The sequence below is a fragment of the Heterocephalus glaber genome, unplaced genomic scaffold (assembly GCF_053883595.1).
Source record: "Heterocephalus glaber isolate CG9 unplaced genomic scaffold, H.glaber_assembly_v1.0 deba00001428, whole genome shotgun sequence".
NCBI classification, from domain to species: domain Eukaryota; kingdom Metazoa; phylum Chordata; class Mammalia; order Rodentia; family Bathyergidae; genus Heterocephalus; species Heterocephalus glaber.
The window spans coordinates 20,001,651-20,028,885 of NW_028258293.1; the positions used below are offsets into that span (position 1 = coordinate 20,001,651).

The 27,235-nt window shown below is 34.8% G+C and overlaps 1 protein-coding gene and 1 non-coding gene across 13 annotated transcripts in view; one reads left to right on the forward strand and one right to left on the reverse strand.

Annotated features, from left to right (window-relative positions):
- Positions 1-27,235, forward strand: part of Sbf2 (SET binding factor 2) — a 450,794-nt gene that overhangs the window by 195,359 nt on the left and 228,200 nt on the right. For all 12 annotated transcript variants that reach the window (XM_087211305.1, XM_013074593.3, XM_013074594.3 and 9 more), the window contains 2 exons: positions 377-487; positions 1,972-2,077. In XM_087211305.1, the coding sequence (XP_087067431.1) occupies positions 377-487; positions 1,972-2,077 (217 nt within the window). The remainder of the gene's footprint in view (positions 1-376; positions 488-1,971; positions 2,078-27,235) is intronic.
- Positions 12,043-12,234, reverse strand: LOC147827997 (U2 spliceosomal RNA). Its single transcript, XR_015451511.1, has one exon. It is a non-coding gene; the product is annotated as a U2 spliceosomal RNA (small nuclear RNA).

A 27,235-nucleotide genomic window follows, 5' to 3' on the forward strand; every position in this document is an offset into this window, starting at 1 on the left:
CTAGATTTATAAGAATCATAAAGTATGAAATCTCTAATTTTTTTAAATCTTGAATTTAGAATTTTGCAGTTGAAATAACAGGGCAAAACAGTAGAGCAAAAACAGTTGGTTAAAGTAATTATCTGAGCACAGGCAACTGTTTTACAAATTAGAGCTTTCTGCTTTCTGTAAACTCATCTCAGAAGCTCATTATGAAGTCCTGGTCCTTGAGGAAAATTTAATAAATTCAATAATGTTTGCTGCTCAACATTTATTCCACATTTATGTAGAGTACACTTTAGTTGGTTCAAAGAGAAATTTTCCAGGAGCATATGTCATGCCAATTTATTTTTAGTGGTTTTTCCATGAAATAACTGCATGCATCTTCTCATTGCAGGCTTGCCTGGGTCTGATCTATACTGTGTATGTGGACAGTCTGAATGTCTCCTTGGAAAGCCTCATTGCAAACCTTTGTGCCTGCCTTGTCCCAGCAGCTGGAGGGTCCCAGGTAAACACAACAGAGAGTTAGATGGAGAGTGACTAGTCCTCTTTCTCTACAGTTAATTGATGAGAAAGGGAAGGAAAGAATTCTTTAAATATATTTTTTAAAAGAGAAGCCTAGCTAAGCATTGTCCCTGTGATTTACCTTCAAGATGCCCAAGATTCCATTCTTTTCTTAGATTGTGAGGTTAATTTTTAACACAGTGTTCACCTTTCATATAGCATAATTAGAAGTCATGTTTTCTATAACTTGAACTCTACTTTATATTTTCTGGACATACACTTTTTTAGACTCAACTTTTAAATGAGCTCTTTCTACTTTTCTTACTCCTGTATATAGTTATACCTCATTTTTATTAACTTAAAATCAAAAAATGTTTGACAAAACTTATAACAGTAGGAAAATTCAACAGGTTTTTATGGGTAACATTATGTCCATTTCTCAATAGATTCCTTTATTTTATTGTTCTTGAGATTCTTATATTTGAAATATGAGAACCAAGAAATAGAAAACCAAGAATCTTAGCTGCTATAATATATTTATTATTTCTAGAGCAACCATACTTTAAAAGGAATGGACTTGGGGCTTAGGGTGTGACTTATTGCTAAGTAGAGTATATGCTTAGCACCCACGAGGCTGTAGGTCTAATCTCCAGCATCAAAAACAAAACAAAAAAACCCTCTTTTTCTTTTAAACCATAAAAAGTTAGTTGATTATTTAATTATTTTTTAAATAACTTTATTATCAAACACACACAAAAAATTAAAACCATTCAAAGAATGATTGTTTAATTATTAATTCATTCATTTTATTGTTTTTCCTTATTTTTATCTGATATCGAGGAAAAGAGACAGTACCCTAAAGATCACATTGTCCTCAGTCTGACAAAAACATTACGTACAGTAAAATAGGCATACATTTTCCTTGCCCTATGCCTTTTTTTTTCGTAGCGGGGATCGAACTCTAGTCCTTGCACTTGCACAGCAGGCAACGAAACCACTGAGCTAAATCCCCGGCCCTGCCCTATGCCTTTTTAAATGTCTTCTCTCTTTCTTAGTCTTTTCTCTTAAATTGTTACTCTCTTTTTTTGATTTCTATTCTCATGTTCCTCACCTCTACTACTAGGGCAAAATATTAAATGTGGACTTTGTCACAGTTGGGTCTGAACTTTAAAGAAGCAGAATTGTCATATGGACCTTTACTAAAGTTATTGAATTTAACTTTTATTACTTTTTAGTCATTTGTAAATGCCAGTGGTTTTTTGTGTGTGTCTCATCTAAAAATTTTCAACTTTGAGTTGCTGAATTTTCTTCTGCCATTTTTGGTTGTGTACAAAGTTACTTGAATGTTTTACATTATGTTATTGCCCATTACATCTGTTAACTGGCCCTCATATGGTTATTTGCTATAAAATTGAATTTCAAAGGGAGTTTTATTTTTAAAAAATGTCTGAAATCATTTTATATGTATGTATTTCTTCCATTCTGCAGAAGCTGTTTTCCTTGGGTGCAGGAGATAGACAATTGATTCAGACTCCTTTACATGATAGTCTTCCTGTCACAGGCACTAGTGTGGCTCTCCTGTTCCAGCAGTTGGGTATGTCTTTCCTTCCATTTTCGGTGTCCTTTTGTTGAAATCTATAAAAGTTTATATGACTTGATATAAATCAGAAAATATAAAACCTTTAAATATCTCTCCCAACTTGGAGAGTACTGGGAAGAGATAAGAGTGGAGTTTGTTTCCTGAGTTCTGGCTGGTGAGTAGTAGGCTGGTGAGGGACTTAATTTTGTGCCATTTCATTGGGAGCAGGAGGATGAACTACCCTGGTTTGGATATCCGGGGACTACTGAAAACAAAGAAGTGGGGTGCTGTGGCCTGCAAAGTTTAATGCAGTTGTAAAAAGGCACACAACTTGAGGCTTATCCTTCAGGAGAGAGAAGTACATTCAGTGTGGTAGCTTTTTAGAGGGCTGCCTCCATACTGGAGAAGATATTGAGAAACTAGAACCATTATTCTTTTCTACTCGAAATATGAAATGGTATGGCTACTTTGGAACATAGTTTAACTATTTTCTTTTAAGTCAAGCAAACCATGTAATTCAGCCATTCCACTTCTAGGAATTTACCCAAGGAAAATAATAGTATGTATATGTAAAAGTATTTTTACATGAATGTCCATATTCATTTCACTTACATAGTAAAAGTTGGAAACATGCCCAGTTTTTATCAATAGTAATGGATAACTGATAATGGAAATTAATTTTAAAAATCTGGTTTATACATACAATGGAATAAACAATGCAAAAAATGAGTTATTGATGAATACAATATAGATTAAAATGAAAATAATTATCTTAAAGGAAAACCACCAGGCAACAAAGAATGTATGTTTTATGATTTAATTTTATTAAGTTCTAAAAATGCAGTCTGGATGGGACCTGCAGGAGAGGAGAGTGGCCCCTCCCTGACACCAGTGCCTCACAAGCCTGTGGGAGAGGAGAGAGACCCCGCCATCTCTGCATTAGACCTCTGCACCTCATGTGCCCCTGTGGTGAGGAGAAAGTCTTTGCCTCACTCCCACTAACAACACCAGCGCCTCACAGGCTGATCAGGAGAGAAAAACGCCAGCCTCACCCCTAGCCCTGACACCAGTGCCTTGTGCGCCCTGTGGGTGAAGAAAGTGTGCCCCACCCTAACCTCCATCACAGGCACATCATGCATCCTGCAGCACAGAGCAGCAGAGATGACAACCCAAAGGTTGATCTCATGGAGGAACACTCAGGAGCAGACTTTTGTTCCAGGACTGAAGTGTTACCCTGCCACAGAAACTGGGTGAGAGACAACCTTGAGAGATAGGCTTGGAGAGGGTGAGAGCTAGACAGAGATCTCCTGAGATCCCCTCATGGGCTCAAGCTCAGGCCAGGAAGATCACATGGACTGCATTCTGTTGTGGGAGGCCAGGTTTGGTGAGTATAGACTTTAGAGGGGTTAGATCTGAAGGAGATGGAATTTAGTCTAACTGGTCTGCTTAAGCTTTTGCAGCACTGGTTACATCCAGGAGAAACCAGTGGTCTAATTTACTATAGATCACTATAGTAAATATAGGGTTGCCTGAGTGCCTACACTAAAATCATAGACTTCTTTGCTCTGTTAAAGGGTGGTTTCATAAGTAATTCTTTGAGTTTGTTAGTATCCAGTTCATATTTAATGCAGTTGTTGTCGCTTAACCAGTATAGCCAAGGTGACATAATGGTGCTGCCAGTTGGTTTTATCTGTATGCCAGTATCTGGATCGTCTGGGAGCAATAAACAATACTGAAGCTTATTCTTACAGAACAGAGTACTGGGCCAAAGAAGCTGCAAACCCTAGCACAGAAAACAAATTTTAAAAAATAGAAATACAAGAAAACAAGCTGACAGAGTGCCTGCAAAAACTCCTAACTTCCTCAAAGCCGATCGAGGGGATGGAAATTGTAAGCTACACAGCAGAAGTGTCTGAAAGGGTATGAGTGGAGGTAACAAAGAAAGTCCTTGGAGAGTTCAAAGAAGATAGTAACTAAACAAATAATGACCCAAATGAAACAAATGATCAGCAAGTCTAGAAAAGACACTCATAAAATTCTAGTGGAGGTAAAGAGATGTAAAACATGAACTCCCAGCATAGAAGAGAATAGAATTCCATAAAAAAGTTCCAGACAAATCTAGGAGATTAAAAGTATGAATGAAAGTTCTTGTGTTGAATGTCTCTTATTTTAAATATTATGTGGTGGGTGTGGTTTTTTTCATGATTGTGGCTATTTGGGTTCTATATGCCTCACTTATCTGTATGTTAAATTCTCTTTCCATATTTGGAATGTTTTCTGCTGTTTTTTTCTGTAAATAATGACCAGTGTGACTACACATTGTCAAATCTAGAAAACTGGGCTGTGGTTAGTGATTAGTTAATGAAAAATACCTTAGAAACAACAAAAGAACCTGAAAAATGGATTAATAGCTGCTAGATAACTCAAAGAATACTAATATAAGTATAATTTGAATTAATGAAAAATCAGAAACCAACACAAAGGACATAAAAAAGCCTGTTTACAGAAATAATAGTAGAAAACACTCCAGACATGGAAAGAGAATTTAACATACAGATAAGTGAGGCATATAGAACCCAAATAGCCACAATCACAAAAAAACCACACCTGCCACATAATATTTAAAATAAGAGACATTCAACACAAAAACAGAATCTTGAAATCTGTTAGAGAAAAGCAACAAATCACTTATAAAGGAAAACCTATCAAAATTACAGCAGACTTCAAGGAAGGAAATTATGAAGATTAGAGTAGAAATCAATGAAATAGAAACTTTAAAAACCATTCAGAGAAACAGTGAATTGAAGAGCTGGTTCTTTGAAAGAGTAAACAAAACAGACAAATCCTTACCCAGGCTTACTAAAAAAATGGAAAGAAAAAAACACAAATCAGTGCAAAATGAAAAAAGGTAAAATTACAACGGATACCACTGAAATCCAGAAAATTATTAGCGGCTATTTCACAAATCTGTATGTCAAAAATTGGAGAACTTAGAAGAAATAGAGAGATTCCTAGCAGATGTGAATTACCAAAACCTGAAATAAGAAAACTTAAAAATCTTGAATAATCCAATAACAGCCAGTGAAATTGAAGCAGTAATTAAAAGCCTGCCAACTAAGAAAAGTTCAGGACCTATGCACTCACTGCCGAATTCAACAAGATCTTAAGGGAAGATCTAACACCAGTACTCTTCAAAGTCTTTAATGAAATCAAGTGGGAAGGAATACTCCTTACATCATTCTTGAATGCTAGCATTACCTTGATACCAAAATCAGACAAGGATGCAGCCAAAAAAAGAGAACTATAGGCCAATTTCTCTAATCAATATAAATTCAACAATTCTCAACAAGATACTGGCAAACAGAATGCAACAAGTCATCAGAAAGATTATACACCATTACCAAGTAGGCTTCATCCCAGGAATGCAAGAATTGTTCAACATACACAAATCAATAAATGTAATTCATCTTGTAAACAGAAGCAAAGATAAAATTTACATGATCATCTCAATTGAAATAGAAAAAGCCTTTGACAAAATACAATATCCATTCATGATAAAAACCCCTGAAGTAGGTGTAGAAGGATCTTATCTCAATATTATCAAAACTGCTTATCATCAACCTACTGCCAACATCATATTAAATGGGGAAAAACTGAAAGCTTTTTCTCTGTTTCAGGAACAAGACAAGGATGTCCATTATTACCACTCCTCTTCAGCATAGTTCCCAAAACATTAACCAGAACAATCAGGCAAGAGAAATAAAAGATAGGTATAGGAAAGGATGAGCTCACATTATCATTATTTGCAGATGACATGATCCTCTACTTATAAAAACATTCCACCAAGAACTCTTAGAATTAATAAACTCAGCAGTGTCCCAAAATACAAAATGCACACTCAAAAATCAGTAATATTCCCATGCACTAATAATGAACTCACTGAGAAAGAAATTAGGATTCACAATAGCATCCAAAAAAGTTAAATACTTAGGAATTGATCTAACCAAGGAAATGAAAGACCTCTACGATGACAATTACATCACCTTGGGAAGGAAAATTGAGTACATAGCTCCTTGTAGTCTAATTAACATTTGACCATTCTTTTAAGTTTGTGTACAGTTTAGTAACTATTGTTTTTCTCTAATTATTTTGTTATGAAATTTTCTTTTATTTTTCATATAAATAAAAGTTTCATTTCTCTTTTTTCTTTTCTCTTTTCTCTTTTCTCGTCTCGTCTCATCTCTCCTCTCCTCCCCTCCCCTCCCCTCCCCTCCCCTCCTCTCTTCCTTTTCTCTTTTCACCAGGGATCGAACTCAGGACGTTCTGCTTGCAAGGCAAGCTAAATCCCCGGCCCTATTTTCTTTACTAATATCTACTTGTACTACATTAAAATAAAAAATAAATTATAAATAAATGGCAGCTAATTTGCAAGCCAAAAAAATGCAATCTGATCCATGTTGACAGAAATAGGTCTACTGGTTGCCTTATGGGTGAAAAGACAGAGGTGACAAGGGACTTGAAACTTTTTGGATAATTTGTGTTCAGAATTTTAATGGTGGTGTTAGTTTTTTAGATATATATGCCTGTAAAAGCATATCAAATTCTAAAAGAAAATTTTAAAACACTCAAAAACATACATAAATGTTCACAGAAGCATTAATACATAATAGACAAAAATGGAAATAACTCAAATGCCAATCAGAAATAGATGAATGGATAAACAAATTGTGTTAAATATTTATATCCACATAATAGAAAATTATTCATCCATAAAAAGGAGTAATGTATTGAAGCATACTTTAATGTGCATAAATCTTGAGAACATGTTAAGTGAAAGAATCTAGACAGAAAAGGCCACATATTGTGTGAAATGGTCATAATAGACAAAGCTATACAGATAGAAAGTAGACTAGTTACCAGGGGCTGAACAAGGGGAAAATTGAAAGTGACAGCTAATGAGCACAGGATTTCTCATGGGTAATGAAGTTGTTCTAGGTTGATACTGATAATGGTTACATGCCCTATTGACTATACTAGAAACCATTGAAATGTACACTTTAAAAAGTGAATTTTGTGGTTTATGAATCATATTTCAGTAAAAAGGAAACTAACCCAGGAGCCAACTTAAAAAGGCTTGATCTAAGATGCTAAGATTTGAGGGTTTTTTTGTTTTGTTTTGTTTTTGGGGTACCAAGAACCAAATCCCCGGCCCAGATTTGAGTTTTTAAAATTATAATTACAGTTGGTTGAAATCCAGCAAATATGTTCAGATTCATGAATTCATAGTATTAGAATATAAAAGGATTATCACCTGCCTCAGAATATGACAGATGCTCATTTGTTATCTTGAAAAGTTACCAGTAAAGGAAAAAGAATCATGGCAACCTAATACATGTAGTAGATGAGGGGAATTGTTTCTTTTTAGAAATATTCTGATTAATAAATAGAAAAGATTTTCATCCCTGAACAATGAAGATCTACGGCTGTGATCTCTAAACATCACAATCAAAAAATAAAACAGTGGTTTGTTAGCCTTGCCACACAATACGTATAATTTTACCAGTCTCATGATAGAAAAACAGAAGGTAGAGCTCTTTGAATTACTTAGAAACTATTATTCAAATGTGCCAAATTCTTTAACAAGTATATAAATTATAAAGAAAGGACATGAGAAGAAGAATCTCTAGATTGAAAGAGATTTAAGACATACAGTTTTTTAATAGCATGGAATTGAACCATAGTATCTATGGGAATGTATCTTTGGATGCTGAAATTCAGTAAAGTGGTTAATATCAAAGTTAGGACAGTTATGTCAGTAAAGCGGGATGATGATTTGGGGCATGGTTTGTTGACATAGATGATTTGTTTATAACATAATTCATTAAGGCATACATTTGATTTGTGTGGTTTTCTATATCTCTGTTTCATTTTACAATAAAAAGATTTGTTAAAAAAGATTTTTAACTTATAAAACTATTTAATTCTTATGTGTATACCTTTTTCTTAATTAAGAAAAAAACCCTTATCATAAATGCATGTTGGATTTTGTCAAATGCTGTTTCTGCGTCTATGGAAATAATCATATGGTTTTCGTCCTTGGCTCTATTGATATAGTGTATTACATTGATTGATTTGCATATATTGAACCATCCCTGCATCCCTGGGATGAATCCCACTTGATCAGGGTGTATGATCTTCTTGATGATCTTCTCCATTCTGTTTGCCAGTATCTTATTAAGGATTTTTGCATCTATGTTCATTAGTGAGATTGGCCTATAGTTCTCCTTTTCGGTTGGGTCTTTCTCTGCTTTGGGGATCAAGGTGATGCTTGCTTCCAGGAATGAATTTGGGAGTATTGCTTCCCTTTCAATTTCATTGACGAGTTTAAACAGTAGTGGCAGCAGTTCCTCTCTAAATGTCTTGTAGAATTCAGCAGTGAAGCCATCAGGGCCCAGGCTTTTCTTAGTTGATAAGTTTTTAATTACATTTTCAGTTTCATTGGTTGATATTGGGTTGTTCAGAATTTTTAGGTTCATTCAACTTTCATAATTCATATGTATCTAGGAATCTGTCCATTTCTTGTGTTGTCCCATCTTATTGGCATATAGGTTCTGGAAGTAGGTATTGATGATCTTCTGGATTTCTGCTGGGTCTGTTGTAAGTTCACCCTTTTCATTCCTAATTGCATGGATTTAAAAGAATCATACCACAGTGATATATGTGCACCCATGTTCATAGCAGCACAGTTTGTGATAGCTAAAACTTGGAAACAGCCCAAATGCCCATCAACTGGAGACTGGATAAAGAAAATGTGGTTTTTTTCTAAAATGGAGTACTACTCAGCCATAAAAAATGAGAAATTAGAGACATTTATAGCTAAGTGGATGCACATTGAGGCACTATTCCTAAGTGAAATAAATAGGACACACATGTATAAATACTGAATAGTTTCTCTGGTGTGAGAAACTGAAAGTGTAAATAAGGACTAAAATGTGTAATAGGTAATGTGAAATAGGAAGAAAAAGGGCAAAGGGGAAGGAAGTGGGAGGGGTAGGGGAAAGGATAGAAGAGAATGGGATTAATATGAGAAAATGGAAAAATAGGAACAAAATCTTTGTAAATAGGGAGGACTGGAGGGGTTGAAGGGAAGGCTGGGCAAGGGCGAAAAATAAGAACCAAGAGAGACTATGTAAAGGTGCAAATTTCCAATGATGAATGTCATTATATTGTATACCTAAAATGTACCAATGATTAGAATGAATAATCGATAATGCAAAATAGGAAGAAAAGGTCCAAAGGGGTAGGGGTAGTGGGAGGGGCAGGGGAAAGGAAAGAAGGGAAAGGAAAAATGATGAGAAATGGAAAAAATGGAAATAAAGTCTTTGTAAATAGGGAAGGGTGGAGGGGGTGAAGGGAGGGCTAGGAATGGGGAAAAAATAAGAACCAAGATGCATTATGTAAAGGTACAATTCCCAGTGAGAAATGTAATTGTGTTGTATACCTACAATGTACCAATAAAAGAATTTAACAAAAAAAAAAGAAAGAAAAAAACCCTTGCAAATGCAATCATTTGAGCAAGTTAGAGATTTTATCCTTCCTGTGTAACAAAAAAATCTTGAAGTAGGCATTGCAGGGTTGGTATATATTGGTTTCAGTTGAGGTGATACGGAAATTCTATCCTTTGCTTTTTTCTTTGGTATTTATAAGTACTTTTCCCTGAGGTGACTATAACCTTCAAAAACTACTGTGTCATCTTATTCTGTGTTCTGTTTATCTGCCACAGTGCGTCAGGCACAGAAGCCATCAGTGGTTATTGAATAAATGAAACGAATATACTTATCTTGAAGAAATGGTAATTATATTTCATTATAAGATTTTTGGTGTACAGAATGATACAAGATAGTTTGTCATTTGAAGATTGGGTTTTATCTGCTCTAGTATTTTCAGCTTAATTTTCCTTGGCTTTCATATTCTAAATTTGCTATTCAGAGAGAGAATTGGGAAAAGGTAAGGAAGGAAAGCAAAAAGAAAGATGCATTGCTCTACACAGAGTTGTATTTTCTAAACCATATGGTGGTGATAATTCTGTCTAGAAGTATTCTATGAAGTCATTTTGGTTAAACTGTTGCTGAAGGCCAATATTAGACCATTGTCAGAGTTCACTACATAGGTGAGGGTGGAAGTTTGTAGTTGATTTTACAAAACACAGAGAGGAAGCAGATAAGACTGCAAGATTCTTTTTAGCTTTAACTGGTTTTCCTGTGAAAGGTCTAATGTAATAAATGATAGCATTTTCTTTGTTCTTCTAAGAATTAGGATAATGATTTGTTTTTCACAGTTTAAAAAGTTTGTGTTTGCCTGAAATAGTTATAGGCTAATGGCATTAGAACCTCACTTCCAGCAATTTCCTGTTAATCATCTTGATCTCTTGTCTCTTTTTTTGTCATTGCAGCCTATGTGAAATATTTTTGTTTACTCAAGATTTGTGTTTTAAGTTCAATAAACCATGAGTTTTTTCATTTTAATAGGATCGTATTCATAGGAACTGGTTTTTATAGCCTCTCAGATACTTTAATCCATACCTGTTTAGTATGGATGTCCCAATCTGACCCAAATAATCTTGTAAAACTCTTGATAGTTTTTCATATCCAGTCATCTATAATTTGGATTTTAATGGCAAACACACTAGTTTTAGAATATTTATTGCCCAATTTTCATAGTATATGTTTTATTAGACATTTCAAAAGTCTGATTAAAATGATGTGAGCCTTCGACTGTCATCACTGTTTCCATAGCTAAACATTAATCGTATCCCATTTGTTTATACTTTTTATATACATGCTTTCTTTTTGATTACACATATTTAACCAGTTTTTCATTTGCGACTATTGGGTCAGTACTTCTTCACTGATTCTCTATGAAATACTAAATATAGATTTTTAAAAGTTATTAAAATAGCTAAAGTTGTTTTTTCAGTTTACCTTCAAACGTTTTGCCTATTTTGCACATAAAATCCTTGAAATGTTGATTGTAAAGATGCCTTACTACTCAGAAGGTTATTTCTGGTTTTAAATATTTTAATCGAAAAATCTTTGATATTTTCACTTTTGTCTCCTCTTGGAAAAACTTCTATCTATAATATTATGTAATTATTCTTTAAGTGATATGAATTTTTGTAGGAACATTTAAAAATATTAGGTTCTTGAAATAGAAAGATGAAAAATGCCAAAAAATAAGAACCAAGATACATCATGTGAAGGTACAAGATCCCAATGATGAATGTAATTGTATTGTGTACCTAAAATGTACCAATAAACTTAATGGAAGAAAAAAAAAAGAAAAATGCCAGAGGTAAAATGGCTTATGAGGTAAAAAAATTATTTACCTTAAAGGCAATCTCTTTAAGAAGCATGTTCAGGGGCTGGGGATTTGCTCAGTGGTTCCGGCACCTGCCTCGCAAGCACAAGGTCCCAAGTTCAATCCCTGGTACCAAAAAAAAAAAAAAGAAGCATGTTGGTTGATAACTTTATAAACCATCTGATTAATGTGTTGCTTGTACAGTGTTTTTTGTCCTTTTTCATCAAGTGGTCAAAATCTGTTGCCTTCAATCATGTTTCTATCTTCACTCAGTTTTCTCAGCTTGTTCATGTGGCATTAGTCTTATTCTAAGAATGGGAAAAGTAAAGCACTCATTTTCTTTTTCAATACTGTACCGCTTTCAAAAGATAGTTTGAGAATTTGACTACAGAAAAACTTACACTATTACTATGATTGGTATATTGTGCCCTAGATGGAAAAGGAGAAAATAGAAAATTTGGGTTTTACTATATCTGTGATTAATCATTTTTGACAGTTTGAATATCAGCTATGTTCTTTGGGGATTTGAAACATTAAATCTCACTAGTCCATTCTGGACCACTTTTCTGAAGAAAGTGCTTACAATGTGTAGTCTACTTCAGACACATAGGATCTACAAGGAAGATTGTTCAACTTAATTTCTTATAATGAATAGAATAGTCTACAAGAAAGTCTTCATCACACTCATCTTCTTATATAATGACAGAAATATATTTTTAATCAGATATTTACAAAGTCATTACTGTATGCCAGGTTCTATCCTAGTCACTAGGGATATACTACACTTGATCTTAGCCAAAAGGCTGAGAAGCGATCACTAGGGATATAAAGATGAAAGATCACAGTTCTTTCCCCAGAGGTACTTTTAGCCTAGTGAAGAAACAGGCATGGTTTCATAATTATAGTGGAATACAGTCAGTTCAGTACAGTTACTATGAACAAACTTTTGCTAGCTAGAAAAGTAGAAGTGCATTCCAGAAAAAAAAGATATATGCAGCAGTACAGGAAGTCATGAGAAGCCATTAATGGAATACTAAGATGTTTGGTGAACCCTGAACCAACAGCTGTAGGAAGTAGTCAGAATGACATTAAGAATCTGATTGCTAGACTGGGGATGTAGCTCAGTAGTAGAGCACTTGGGTAGCATGTACAAGGCCTCGGATTTGATTTTTAGCAAGAATTAAAAAAAAAACAACCCTGATTACTTTTCATTTCAAAATTAAAGATTAAATATTTGTGCTAATCCTGTAAAGGAGACATTTTAAAAATACCGAAAACTGACAGTAATTGACTAATTCTTTGTTGATTGGTGTAGTATGCTTAGTAGAATCATACATGAAGTACATAGTTACTACATGGTATAATTTGAGGATAGTTCAGAAAGATCCTGATTTAAAACTATCCTTCCCATTATCTTTTTATGCTTAAATGATACCATTAAGTAGCTCTTGTTGAATACAAATGATCTGAGTCAAGATAGCCATAATTAAGTGTTCTTCAATGTCACTAAGTTCTTCTGTCTAAAATTTCAGTTGGCTCCTTTAGCCCTGGGGCAGTTAAGTTGCATTGTCAATTTGATTGGCTTGAGAGCTGCCTAGAAAATTAGTAAAATCCACTTCTGGGTAGGTCATGTAGGTGTGACCTTGGGTCCTTTCCTCCCAGGTGTACTTTTCTGGCACTCCTTCCTGACCACCATGAACTAAGCAGCTTTGGTCTGCCACATTCTTCCACCATAATGTTTCCATTTTGGGGCCAGCCAATCATGGCCTGTATCCTCTGGAACCATGAGCCAAATTAAACTGTCTTTTAAGTTGTGGTTGTTGAGAATTATGTCCCAGTGACAGGAAAGTTGACCAAGACAAGCAGTTTAGAGATTAATATTTTTATGAAATGCAGCTTCTAATGGTGACAGGATAAATAATCCTCTTTTGCTCTATGTGACATTGTTGTGCTTTATTTATTTAAAAATTTGTCACTTTCACTGAACTGTTACCTCCTAAGAACCTGTCTCAAATTTCTTTTTATCCATCCCTAGAATTATATGGATATATCTCAGCAGTTCAGTAGTGAACTAACAGTGGAGGAAGGAAAGAAAGGGAAAAAGAAAGGAAGACGTTTTAATTAAAAGTATTATTTTTGATAGGACAATGCCTTCTTACTTGTTCCTTGCATAATCTTTATCCTTCCCCAGTGCTTGCTACTTAACTCCCAAGGCTCTTTGGTTTCCTGATTAAGTTTAGAATTAAAAATAGATAAAAACCTGATTAATCAGAACAAGCACAAACTGGAAATCTGGGCCAATTAAATTTGATTATCCTAGACCCAGAAAGAAAACTGATTGCTGTGTTTAAGAAGAAAGGAAATGTGCTCTATATTTTTATAGTTTTAGTTGAGGTGACCTTCTATGGATTCCTGTTTGGAATATGTACAGTTTTAGATTTGAATTCTTTGTGGTCGTGTGTATTTGGTAATTGACTTCTTATATGTAGAAATTCTCACATTGCTAAGCTCTATTTATATGTGTATAAAATATATTTAATTCATGTTATATTCAGGCCTATGTTTGTAACCCCTAAAAATACCCTCTTTTTCAGTTGCTCAGTTCAACCAAACTTTTGAACGTTTTTGAAAAAAAATTTAGGTGATTTCCTATTTCTAACAAATGTAGAAATAATGCGCTAAATTTGTAAACAGCAAACAATGCCTCTCAGTGATAATTACATAACTATATGTAAAACTTTAATCTGTGAAAGTAGAGATATTGTCTTTGTTCAGTCCTGTGTTCCAATACCTGAAACATAGTAGATACTCAATAAATATCGGTTTAATGAATGAGAAATATTCTTCTTTATGACATCTAATAAGCCATGATTGGTGCGACACTATTTTCTCCACCATGGATAAAACAGAAAGGACTATAATAAATTGTGTAAGGCCTTCCAAAATATATCATGTCTTGACAGCACGATCTATTCTTCAGTTTACCCATTTGAAAGCTGAGACACAATGTTCTATTTGTGCAACATATGATTATTATTCAGTAAAAGGGAGAATTCTGGAGAAAAGGTGTTTTATTTTTCTTCTTTCAAAACAGGAAACAAATACATGTTAATGTTTGAGGTGTTTAATGTTTGAGGCAATGAATTTTAGAACATTAATGCTTCCAGAAATGAGGAAGCAGTTTTTTAGAATGTTTTACTCTTTGAATAATCAACAGGATGTGTATGTACTATTGTAGTGAAATCAGTAGTAATTATCATTGGAATGTTGTTCATATTTCTCTACCATTATTTTGCAACTTTGGATGGATTTTGGGTGACAAGAAGACTAGGAAATGATTCAGGGTTATGTAGAAAGCTGCTTATAACTTAAGAAATTCAAAGAAATGGAATTTCTAACAGTATAACTGAACACAGCAACAAACATTGCTACTTAAGAATAAGTCCTTAGTGTAATTTCTCATAAAACTTAAAGCACATGACATTTAAGAACATGGAATTTAAGTAATACCTCATTTAGGCTTGGGAAAATTGTTTATTACACTATTACTTTTGGGAATAATGTAAAATTTACCTTTACTCTAGAATATTGTCCTTAACTTATTTCTAAATAATGAAACATATATCCTATCCTCTCTTAGTAAGTATAGCAGATTCTTCTTTGATAATGTAAAGTGATTGTTATGGTTTGGATCTAAAATGTCCCCTGAAAGAGCATGTCCCTTGTGTGCTAAATAAAGGCTTTTGAGATGATGGGCTTTTGAGAAATGATTGGATCAAATGGATTAGTCCATTGATGAGTGCACAGCCCAGTGGCCATATTAGGACATGGAACCTAATTGGATGGAGCAGGTTACTGGAAGCATGGCTTTAAGACTTGTTCCTGACCTCCCTCCCCACCTTATGGTCTTTCTCCCTCCTTCTCTCCTCATTTCCTCTTTCCCTTCTTCCCTTCATCCCTTCCTTCCCCTCCATTTTTGGTTACCATGAGGTAAGCAGCTTTCTTCCACATCCTTCTACCATAATGTTTCTGCCTCATTCCCATCTTAAAAGCAATAGAGCCAGCTGACCATGGACTGAACCCTTTGAAACCATAAGCCAAATAAATATTTTTCCTCATTTAAGTCATTATTCTCAAGTATTTTGTCACAGTGATGGAAAACTAACACTATAGTCTAATTAGAATAGAATCCCTTATAACTCCATTGCTGCTTTCTTCACAATTTATCTGATTCATATAATGCTATGAATTTAATATTCTGATGAAGTATCCTGTCTGGCAATCTCTGTTTTCATTGGTGTGTTTGGAACAGTCACATTTTTTTTTGTTAAATTCTTTTATTGGTATATTTTGGGCATGCAACACAATTACATTTCTCATTGGGAATTGAACCTTTACATAATGCATCTTGGTTCTTATTTTTTTCCCCATTCCTAGCCCTCCCTTCACCCCCTCCACTTTACAAAGACTTTATTTCCATTTTTTCCATTTCTCATCATTTTTCCTTTCCCTTCTTTCCTTTCCCCTGCCTCTCCCACTACCCCTACCCCTTTGGACCTTTTCTTCCTATTTTGCATTATCGATTATTCATTCTAATCATTGGTACATTTTAGGTATACAATAATGACATTCATCATTGGAAATTTGCACCTTTACATAGTCTCTCTTGGTTCTTATTTTTCACCCTTGCCCAGCCCTCCCTTCAAACCCTGCATTCCTCCCTATTTACAAAGATTTTGTTCCTATTTTTCAATTTTCTCATATTAATCCCATTCCCTTCTGTCCTTTCCCCTACCCCTCCCACTTCCTTCCCCTTTGCCCTTTTTCTTCCTATTTCACATTACCTATTATACATTTTAGTCCTTATATACGCTTTCAGTTTCTCACACCAGAGAAACTATTCAGTATTTATACATGTGTGTCCTATTTATTTCACTTAAGAATATTGCCTCAATGTGCATCCACTTAGCTATAAATGTCTCTAATTTCTCATTTTTTATGGCTGAGTAGTACTCCATTTTAGAAAAAAACCACATTTTCTTTATCCAGTCTCCAGTTGATGGGCATTTGGGCTGTTTCCAAGTTTTAGCTATCACAAACTGTGCTGCTATGAACATGGGTGCACATATATCACTGTGGTATGATTCTTTTAATTTTGGGGGGAAGATCCCCAGCAGTGGAATAGCAGGGTCAAATGGGACTTCCAGTCCTAGTTCTTTGAGGTATCTCCATACTGATTTCCACAGTGGTTGCACCAGTCTACACTCCCACCAGCAGTGGAGCATGGTTCCTCTTTCCCCACAGCCCCGCCAGCATTTGTTATTGGTTGATTTCATGATAGCAGCCATTCTTTCTGGTGTGAGGTGGAATCTCAGTGTTGTTTTCATTTGCATCTCTCGAATGACCAGTGATGTTGAACACTTTTTCATGTATTTATTTGCTATTTCTACTTCTTTGTCTGAGAAATGTCTCGAACAGTCACATTTAATGTAATTATTGATATGGTGGATTTATTTATATCTGCCTCTTTGCTATTTACTGTCTTAAGTTCTTTTTTTCTTTTTTTGATTACAGCAGCCATAAAAATTGACACATCTACAAACTTTTTAAAAATATAACTTTGTAAATAGTTTGTCTCAAAGAAATTGCTGTTAATTCAGAATTCCAATATGTACACACCCATTGGCTCCTACAATGTTTTACATAATAATAGTACATTATATAAAATAGGAATTAGCATTGGAAAAATTATATTAATTCAGGAAGGAGTAACACTTCTCTGAGTATAACTTTGTTTATAGTTTTGACTTTTGAAAGTATGTTTAGGTCTTACCATATTCAGAAAACGAAATTAGATCAATGGATGGGAAGAGAAAAAAGAAAGATTATCTTAAAATGAAAAGAACATGGGAGCAAACTCCATGTCTTTCACATGAATAACATAACCACACTGAAAAGGGCAAAACCTAATCAAAGTAGCTTATAAGCATAGTATATCAGTCACTTTTGCATTAGTACAATGAAATTCTTGAAACAACCAACTTATAAAGAGAAAAGATGTTTTCAGCTCACAATTTAAGAGGTTCAGAGTCCATGTGCTATATAGCACATGCTTGGACAGGCCTACACCTTTACTGTATCACTTCACAGTGCTGATGACAGTGCCAGCTGCAGTTTTGGGAGCAAGTGAGGGATTACATCTTGAACTAGCACCAGAAAGTGGGAAGACAAGTAGGGGGTCACACAACTCACCAATTGACCTAAGGGGCTTCCCCACTGTGCCCCACCTCTAAAAGGTTCCACCACAAGCTTAAAAAATAAAAAAGTACAGTAAAGTAGGATTAAAAGAAAAATAATCAAAAAGACTTATGGGACTAGGCATGGCTGTGCATATTTACATTCCCAAATACTCTAAAGGCTGAGGCAAGAAGATTAAAAGTTCAAGTCTAACCTAGGCAACTTACTAAAACTGTCTCAAAAAAAGATGTGGAGTGCAGGACTGGGATTGTAGCTACTTATCATTCAAGAATGCCTGGGTCCAAATCCTTCTTGGTTGAGCAAATGAATGAATGAGACTTATGACATAGTAAATCAATGACAAAATTGTAGGCATAAACCTGCCATATCATTAATTACATTAGATATAAATACCTCAAACACTCTCATCAAGAGACAGATAATCAGGATTTTTGAAAGAAGTATCCAATTCTATGTTGACTGGAAGAGAAACATTTTGACCAGTGGTTTGCAGATTATGGCCAACTATTTTTGTACAGCCATGGGCTAAATATTGTTTAAGTTAGTTAATTTGTTTGTTTTGGTCATACTGGGGATTGAACTCAGTACCTTTGCCCTAGCCTTTTACTGCATTTTGAGACAGGGTCCCACTAAGTCACTAGGTAACCCAGACTGGGCTCAAACTTGTCCCACTGCCTCAGCCTCCTAGAATGCTGGGAATATAAGCATGAACTACCACACCCAGCTGTTCTTCAATTAGTCTTTGTTTTTTTGGTACTGGGGATTGAACTCAGGACCTTGCACTTGCAAGGCAGGCAGCGGCACCACTCAGCTAAATTCCCGGCCCAAAACGTCAACCTTTTTTTTTTTTTCCGTACTGGGGATCGAACTCGGTACCTTTCACTTGCAAGGCAGGCGATGGAACCAATGTTCTTCAGCTTGTAAGAGGATTGTTAAAAAAAAAAGCACACTATCAAAAAGGAAATTAAAATAATTCAATTTATAATATATCCAAAAAAGAGTAAAATATCTGGGGATATATTTAACTAGACTGTGAAAGACCTTATACATTGGAAATTACAGATTATGGTTTAAAGAAGACGTATTCATTCATGGATTGGAAAACTTGATGTTGTTAAGATATCAGTACTACCCAAAGCAATCTACAGATTTAGTACATTCCCTAATAAAATTTCAATGTCTTTTTTGCTAGAAATAGAAACAGCTAATCCTCAAATTCATATAGAATTTTAAGGTACTGTGAATAACAAAAGCAGTCTTGAAAAGAACATAATTTGAGGGCTCACTCTTTCTAATTTCAGAGCTTACTAAGTTTTGGTAAGTAGCATGAGCTGGAGATACAGCTCAGTGGAACGGCACCTGCCTGGCACATGCAAGGCTCTGGGTTTGAACTCCAACACACACATGCAAAAACCTCATGCATCTATGGTCACATAGTTACCATTCAATAGGAAAAAAATACTCTTTTCAACAAATGGTAATGGAAAACTGTATATCCACATGCAAAAGAATGAAGTTCTACCCTTACCTTATACTATATATAAAAATTGACTCAAAATGAACTAATGACCTAAATGTAAGACTTAAAATCATAAAATTCTTTTAGGAAGAGAGAGGCAGGTAAATTTTCATGATCTTGAATTTACAGTTTGTTCTTAGATATGACACCAACAGCATGAACAAGAGGATATATTATACCTCATTAAATTCAAAACTTTTGTACATCACAGAATATTATCAAGAAAGTAAAAAATCATTTGTAAAATAGGGCACAGTATTTGTAAGTCAGATCTGAAAAAGACCTAGCATGCAGAATATGTAAAGAATCCTTATAATTTAATAACAAGTACAAATAACTATTAAAAATTGCGTAAATTGTCTATTAAAAATACACATTTTTCAGAGAAGACATACAAATGCCCCCAAATCATTTGAACAGATGCTGAAGATCATTAGTCATTAGGAAAATGCAAATCAAAACTACAGTGAAGGGGCTGGGGATGTAGCTCAGTGGTAGAGCAAAAGCACTAAGCTTTAGGGTTTAGTCCCCAGCATTGCAAAACAAACAACAATATAAAACCCACAACAAGGTACCCACTAGGATAAGTATTGTTAAAAATAAGGAAAACAACTGTGTTACTGAGAATGTGGAGAAATTGAAACTCTCATATATTTCTGGTGATAAAATAATTTGGCTGCTGTATAAAACAGTACATTGAAGGTTAAATAGAGAACTAACATATAACTTGCCACTCTTAGGTATATACCCAAATTGAAAACAAGTACTAAAACAAGAACATGTAGCTGGATGTGGTGGTACACACCTGTAATTCCAGCACTTAGGAGGCTGAAGCAGTAGGATCAAGAGTTCAAGACTAGCCTAGGCTACATAGCAAGTTCCAGAGCAGCCTGGACTACCTGTTTCTGCAGTATGACATCCTGAAGGGTCCCCTGTATGAGGGTAACACTATTTGTTGAAGAAATATCATACTATTTTTCTTTTCCTGAGCATGTATACACTTTTTGGCACACAGAAGTGTAGCGTATACGCATACAATAGAATACTTTGCAGCCATAAAAAGGAATGATGGGCTGATAAATGTTACAGCAAGAATAGAATTCAGAAAAAATGATAAGTAAAAAAAAAAAAACCAGACACAAAGATCACATACTGTATGATTCCATTTATATGAAATTTCCAAAACAAGTAAATCTATAGAGAGAGAATACAGATTGGTGATTACTAGGAACAGTGTGCAAAGGGAATGAAGAGCTTCTTTTTATTGGATGTAGGCTTTCTTTCTGCAGTGATAAAAATGTTTTAGAACTTGTTAGAGGTAATTTTACAATATTGTGACTATATTTAGTGCCACTGAATTGTTCACCTTAACGTAATTAATTCTATGTTATATGAATATCATTTCAATATTTTTTAAAAGAACAGCCATGGAAATGCTTTTTATTGAACAAGACTAAGGAAATATAAAAACTAAATGGAATATCTGATACTAGAATGAATCCTGAGTGGAGGAAAAGACTCTTAAGGAATATTATTTGAGTCAGCCTACAAAATTGGAATACTGTAGATTAGATTTTAAGGATTGTATCGGTGCTAAAATTACTGAAGGTGATAACTCTACTGTGGGTATATAAGAATATCTTTATTCTTAATAAAATAAATAAGTATTTAGGGGAAAATGTGAAGATAAATATACAACCTACACTCAAATGGCTCAGAAAAATATTGTGTATGGGGTCTAGGATGTGGGTAAAAAATGTTGAAGCAGATGGAACAAAATCTTAACTGTAGAGATTAATTTTGATATATTGGTTATATGATTGTTCTGTGTATTATTTGTTTTGTTTTTTGCAACACTATATAGTTGAGGCTGGCCTTAAACTCAATATGTAGCCTAGGCTGGCCTTGAATTTATGTCAATCCTGCCTCAGCCTCCTGAGTGCTAGGATTACAGATATGTGCCACCATGATCAGCTCTGTGTACTATTCTTACACTTCTTACTTTTGTGTAAGTTTTAAATTATTCTAAAGAAATCTTTTTAAAGATCCCTGTATTCATTATCTAGCTTAATAAAGATAGCATCATAAATATGAATCACCCTGTGTATGCCTACCTTCTCAGAGATAAATACTATACTGAATTGAATGTTAGTCTCAGATATATCTTCATACTTGGCATATTTATATTTATGGAAGTCATAAAAAGCTATGGCTTGCATGGTTTTAAATCTATATCATGCTGCTGTACTAGGCACTTATTATGCACCATACTTTGCTCACTCGATATTATATTTGGGAGAGTTATTCATGGTGATATTCTACTGCTAGCCTGCTCATTTTCATTTTTATATAGGTATACCAAAATCTTACTGGGTTTTCTTAATCTCTAGTATATGCACAAATATAGTATAAATGCTACAAACTTACCAAAAATCCATACCACTTGAAAGTTGTATTTAAATTTCTTTAATACTTAGTTTTGTGAATTTTGAATAATAAATTTTAACTTTTTGTCAACACTTGCCACCTTCAATCACTAAGTACCATAATTTCATAGTATTATTTTACCATTATTTACTCATTTTATATTTAAGATGTTTGGTCTTTTCCATTATTTCAGTAGTGTATCACTTTATATTTGTCTCCTGTGAGGTATATGTGAGGATGTTTCTGTAGTAAATGCCCAGTAATGGAATGTCTAGAATTGCTGTAATAGCTAGAGTATAAGGTATATGCCTCTTAACTTTATTTATACTTCTCACAGCAATATGTTTGATAGTTCCTTTTCTTCTCCACTTTCATAGAAATGGAATTATCAGGCTTAAATTTTAGCTGCTGTAATAGTTGTGAAATATATGTCATTGACTTATTAGGTTAAATTTTTTATTGCTAGAGATATTGGAGCCTCTTTTCATATGTATTATCATCTCCTGTTTTGGTTTACTCTTCTGCAAATTATAATTTCATATGTTACTTATGGGATTAAAGTTTTTTTCACACTTAACCTTTTCCATATATATATTTTGCAGGTAGTGTCTTCATCTGGGACTTGTCTTTATTTTTTTCTTAATGTTATTTTTTTTACACAAAAAGTAAATTTAAGGTAACTAAGTTTATCAATTTTTTATTTAGAATTTGTATGTTATATTTTCCCTATTGAAATTCATAAATTTATATTCCTTGAGATTAAATTATAAACTTAATATATTCAATTGATAAATAATAATTGTATACATTTAAGAGACAATAACATACACACATCTACATATAAACACACATGTACATATATGCATTGCAGAATGGTTAAATGAAACTAACTTATCTACTATCTCACTTCCCATTTATTTTTTTATTTTTTTTAATTTTTATTTTTTGGTACAGGGGATCAAACTCAGATCCTTGCACTTGCGAGGCAGGCAATGGAACCACTGAGCTAAATCCCCGGCCTTTACTTCCCATTTTTTGTGGTGAGACTTTTGAAGTTTAATTTCATCTGTTTTGAAATATGCTGTACATTTTATTGACTATAATCACACTATGCAATAAATCCAAAAAATGTATTTCTCCTGACTGGAACTTTGTGCCCCTTAATCAACAAATAGCTTTCTATTTGTGTGTCACCTGGCATAAAAAAAAATAAGGAAATCTTGTTATTTGTTGTCATGGTTGAACTTGGGAGGACACTATATTAAGTAAAACAACCCAAACAGAAAAACAAATATGGCATGATCTCATTTATCTGTGGAACGTGACACTTTTAATGAAAAATTTAGTCTTTTGATAGTAACTCACTGCACTATGATTCAGACAGCTTTCCAGTTCCAATGAAGTATTTTTTGAGTGCCATCTGATTACTATATTGTGTACAAGGCAGAAGGGTTTAGTAGTGCATAAGGCCCAGTGTAGTCCTTGAGGAACTAACATTTTATTGAAGGGGACATCAAGCAGAGAGAACATGGGCAAAAGAAGCAGAGATAGTAAAAAGTCTGAGAGCTACAGTAGATAAGTTCCATATTGATCACATAGTGGGGTTAGAAAGATCTGGTTTAAGATCATTGGAGACATTTTGATAGAGTATACACTTAACTTTTTGTATGTTTTCAAACATTTTAAGAATCAGAGCCCTAACTTCAAAGGAAATTAATGGTAACAACTACAATAATTACAATAATAATTATAATATTAGTTAATGTTTTTCTTATACTATAGTATCATGCTAAGAATTCATAGCGTACCTCATTTTTTTCTCTTCATAGCAATGTTCTAAAATAGGCCTTCAGGACTTTTTTTCATTTCATTTTACCACACAAAGCTCAGGGAGATTAATAGAAGAAGTTAAAGCAAAAGCTTCCCTTGCTAAGTTATTTCTGTGGAACAGAATTCATTTCAAAATTGTTGCCCAAAAGAATTGGAAGATTTAGAGGAGTTTGAGGAGTAAGAGTGACATAATCAGATTTTTCTTTTTGTCTGCCATTCAAGAACACTAGAGGATTCATTTGAAGGGAATAAGCACTGAATTGGGAAGAGCAGTTATGAAACTATTAGTCCCAAATGAAAGAAGTTTAAAAATCTGAACTGTAGGTTCTAGTGTATTTCATGGGATAAGTTGGCACAATAAAAAGGAATAGCAGTTGGGCCGGGGATTTAGCTCAGTGGTTTCACCGCCTGCTGTGCAAGCACAAGGACCCGAGTTTGATCCCCGGTACCAAAAAAAAAAAGGAATAGCAATTAATAATGGTCTTAGAGGAAATTTGCATGTATCACATGAAGAGATGAGCTATGGCAAAGAGCTATGGGAAATATTGTGCCTTTAGAAAACAAAAGGGGCTCTTGATTTAGTGGATCTGTGTGATTAAAGCTGAAGTGACAGAACAAAAGATGATTTGGATCAGTAGTAAAGGGAAAAGGTAAGAAATGATGTACTTATTTAACTTCAATTTGGTAAGTATGCATGGTGTATCTTCTAGAGTTGCCACTAAGAATAGATAATATCAGAATGGAATTTAATAAGAGCTTTTAAATTTTACATGAGCAGAAAGGCTAAAAGATGCAAGAGAAATTTTAAAAATAAAAAGTAGAACCAATAAAATTATAAAATAAGATGCTATATATGTAGTATCTATATCATGTAGATATGTAGTATAATTCAGTTAAATTATCTAATTAAAAGACCAATTCTGGGGGCCGGGGATTTAGCTCAGTGGTTCCCGAGTTCAATCCCCGGTACCAAAAAGAAAAAGACCACTTCCGGGGCCAGGGATTTATTAGCTCAGTGGTTCTACCACTTGCCTCACAAGCACAAGATCCTGAGTTCAATCCCCAGTATGAAAAAAAAGAAAAAACCAATTCTGTCAAACTAGATTTTTAAAAATACATAAGGGAGCCGGGAATTTAGCTCAGTGGTACTGCCACCTGCCTCACAAGCACAAGGTCCCGAGTCTGATCCCTGTTACCAAAAAAAAAAAAAAATATATATATATATATACACACACACACACACACACACATATATGTATACATACATATATACACACACACATATGTATACATATATATACATATATATTAGGGCTGGGAATGTTGCTCAGTGGTAGAACACTTACCTAGCATGTGTGACGTCTTGGATTCCATCCCCAGTACTGCAAAACAAATTTTTTACAAGAAGTTGAGAAAGGATAAAGTAAAAAAATAGAAATATACCAGGTGATTTGCAAAAACAAACAGTTGGTGTGGTCATATCATCATCATGTATCACTTAAGAACTGGAATATAGACAAAAAGACGCAGAGGACACCGGACCACCAGACCACGGTACTGAGTCCCACTGCTCCCAGCCCAGAGGTAGGGGCTTCTGAGCCGCCGTACCACTGCTCCTGGCCCAGAGGAAGGGGCTTCCGGGCCACCATCCCGCCCATTGCTCCCGGCCCAGAGGTAGGGGCTTCTGAGCCACCATCCTACTGCTTCTGGACCAGAGGAAGGGGCTTCCCAGCCACCATCCCTCCCACTGCTCCCAGCTCACAGGAAAGGGCTTTTGGGCCAGCATCCCTATTGCTGCTCCCGGCCCCTGTCTCACCTCTCCCAGCTCAGAGGAGGTAATCCATGCAGGTGCCAACAGCCCCCCCCCCCAAGTAGAAATGAGATGGAACACTCTGATACTCAACCACCTGGACCCACTGAACTGGCAACAAAAGAGGATCTGGAAAAAATGAAATCAGAAATGATTTCTCACATAACAGGAGAAATTGTGCCCCTAGTGCAAGACATGATTAATAAATCTAGAGAGGAGCTAAGGAACATGATGGAATCCCAACATAGGAAAGAAATGGAATCCATAAAACAGATGCAAATAGATTTCCAGGACGTGAAAAACTCCATTGAAAGGCTACACAGCAGAATGAGCCAATGTGAGGACAGAATTTCAGATATAGAAGATAAGATTGCAATTAGTGACCAGGAAAAGAAAAATTGCTTCAAAATTATAAGGCAACATGAGAAATCAATCCAGCAGCTGCTAGATGATGCAAAGAAGAATAACATAAGACTGATTGGAGTCAATGAAGAAACAGGAGAGAGTGCAGATGACATAAAAATATCTCTTCACAGAAATAATGGCAGAAAACTTCCCAAGCAGGGGAAAAGAACTTGACATACAGATAAGTGAGGCATATAGGAGTACAAATAGCCTCAATCAAAAAAAATCTACACATAGGCATATAATTGTTAAGATTCCAAAAACACAACAGAAGAACAAAGTTCTCCAAGCAGAGAAAAGAAACAAATCACATACAAAGGAAAGCCCATCAGAATCACAGCAGACTTCTCAACACAAACCATCAAGGCAAGAAGAGCTTGGAGTGACATGTTCCAAGCCCTAAAAGAAAACAGCCTCCAACCCAGATTGATGTACCCTGCAAAACTATCTTTGAAAATGGATGGAGAAATAAGATACTTTCATGACAAAGAGCACCTTAGGAACTTTGTGAATACCAAACCAGCACTCCAAAGAATTTTACACAATATCCTAGGAACAGACATTGAGGATCACAACCCCAGGAAGCAAAGCAGAATGAACCCATCTGGCATTCCAAGAAATTAAATGTAAAGGGGGAGAACCCAACAAAAAGAAAAAGTCATGGCAATGACAAGTCAATATGTTTCAGTTATACCCATCAATGTTAATGGTCTCATTTCACCAATCAAAAGAAATAGACTGGCAGAATGGGTCAAGAAGCAAAATCCAACAATATGCTGCATACAAGAAACACACTTAATTCAGAAGGAAACTCATAGACTGAAAGTTAAAGGGTGGAAAACAATACTCCATGTGATAGGAACCCGAAAAAAAGCAGGAGTAGCTATCCTCTTTGCAGATCAAGTAGATTTCAAACCAACACTGATTAAGAGAGAGGAAGAAAGACACTACATCCTTGTAAAGGGAAGAATCCAAGAGGAAGAGATGACAATCATAAATATCTATGCACTAAACACTAGTGCACCCAACTATATAAAACAAATACTAACAGACATGAAAAGTCATATATGCACTAATACAATTGTAGTGGGGGACCTCAACACCCCACTGTCACAAATGGATAGATCAACTAGACAAAAAATAAGTAATGAAGTACTAGAACTCAATCGAACTCTTGAACAAATGAACTTAACAGATGTTTACAGAGTCTTCCACCCCACAAAATCAGAATACACATTCTTCTCAGCTGCACATGGGTCATTCTCCAAAATAGACCACATACTCACACATAGAACATGTTTAAGTAAGTGCAAAGGAATTGAAGTCATCCCCTGTACATTATCAGACCATAGTGCGATGAAATTGGAGATCCATAGCAAAACAAACTCCAAAAATTTCATAAACATGTGGAAATTGAACAACACACTTCTGAATAACCAATGGGTCACAGAGGAAATTAAAGAAATCAGACAGTTCCTTCAATTAAATGACAATGACAATACAACTTATTGGAATCTATGGGACACATTGAAAGCAGTCTTACGAGGGAAATTCATAGCAGTGAATA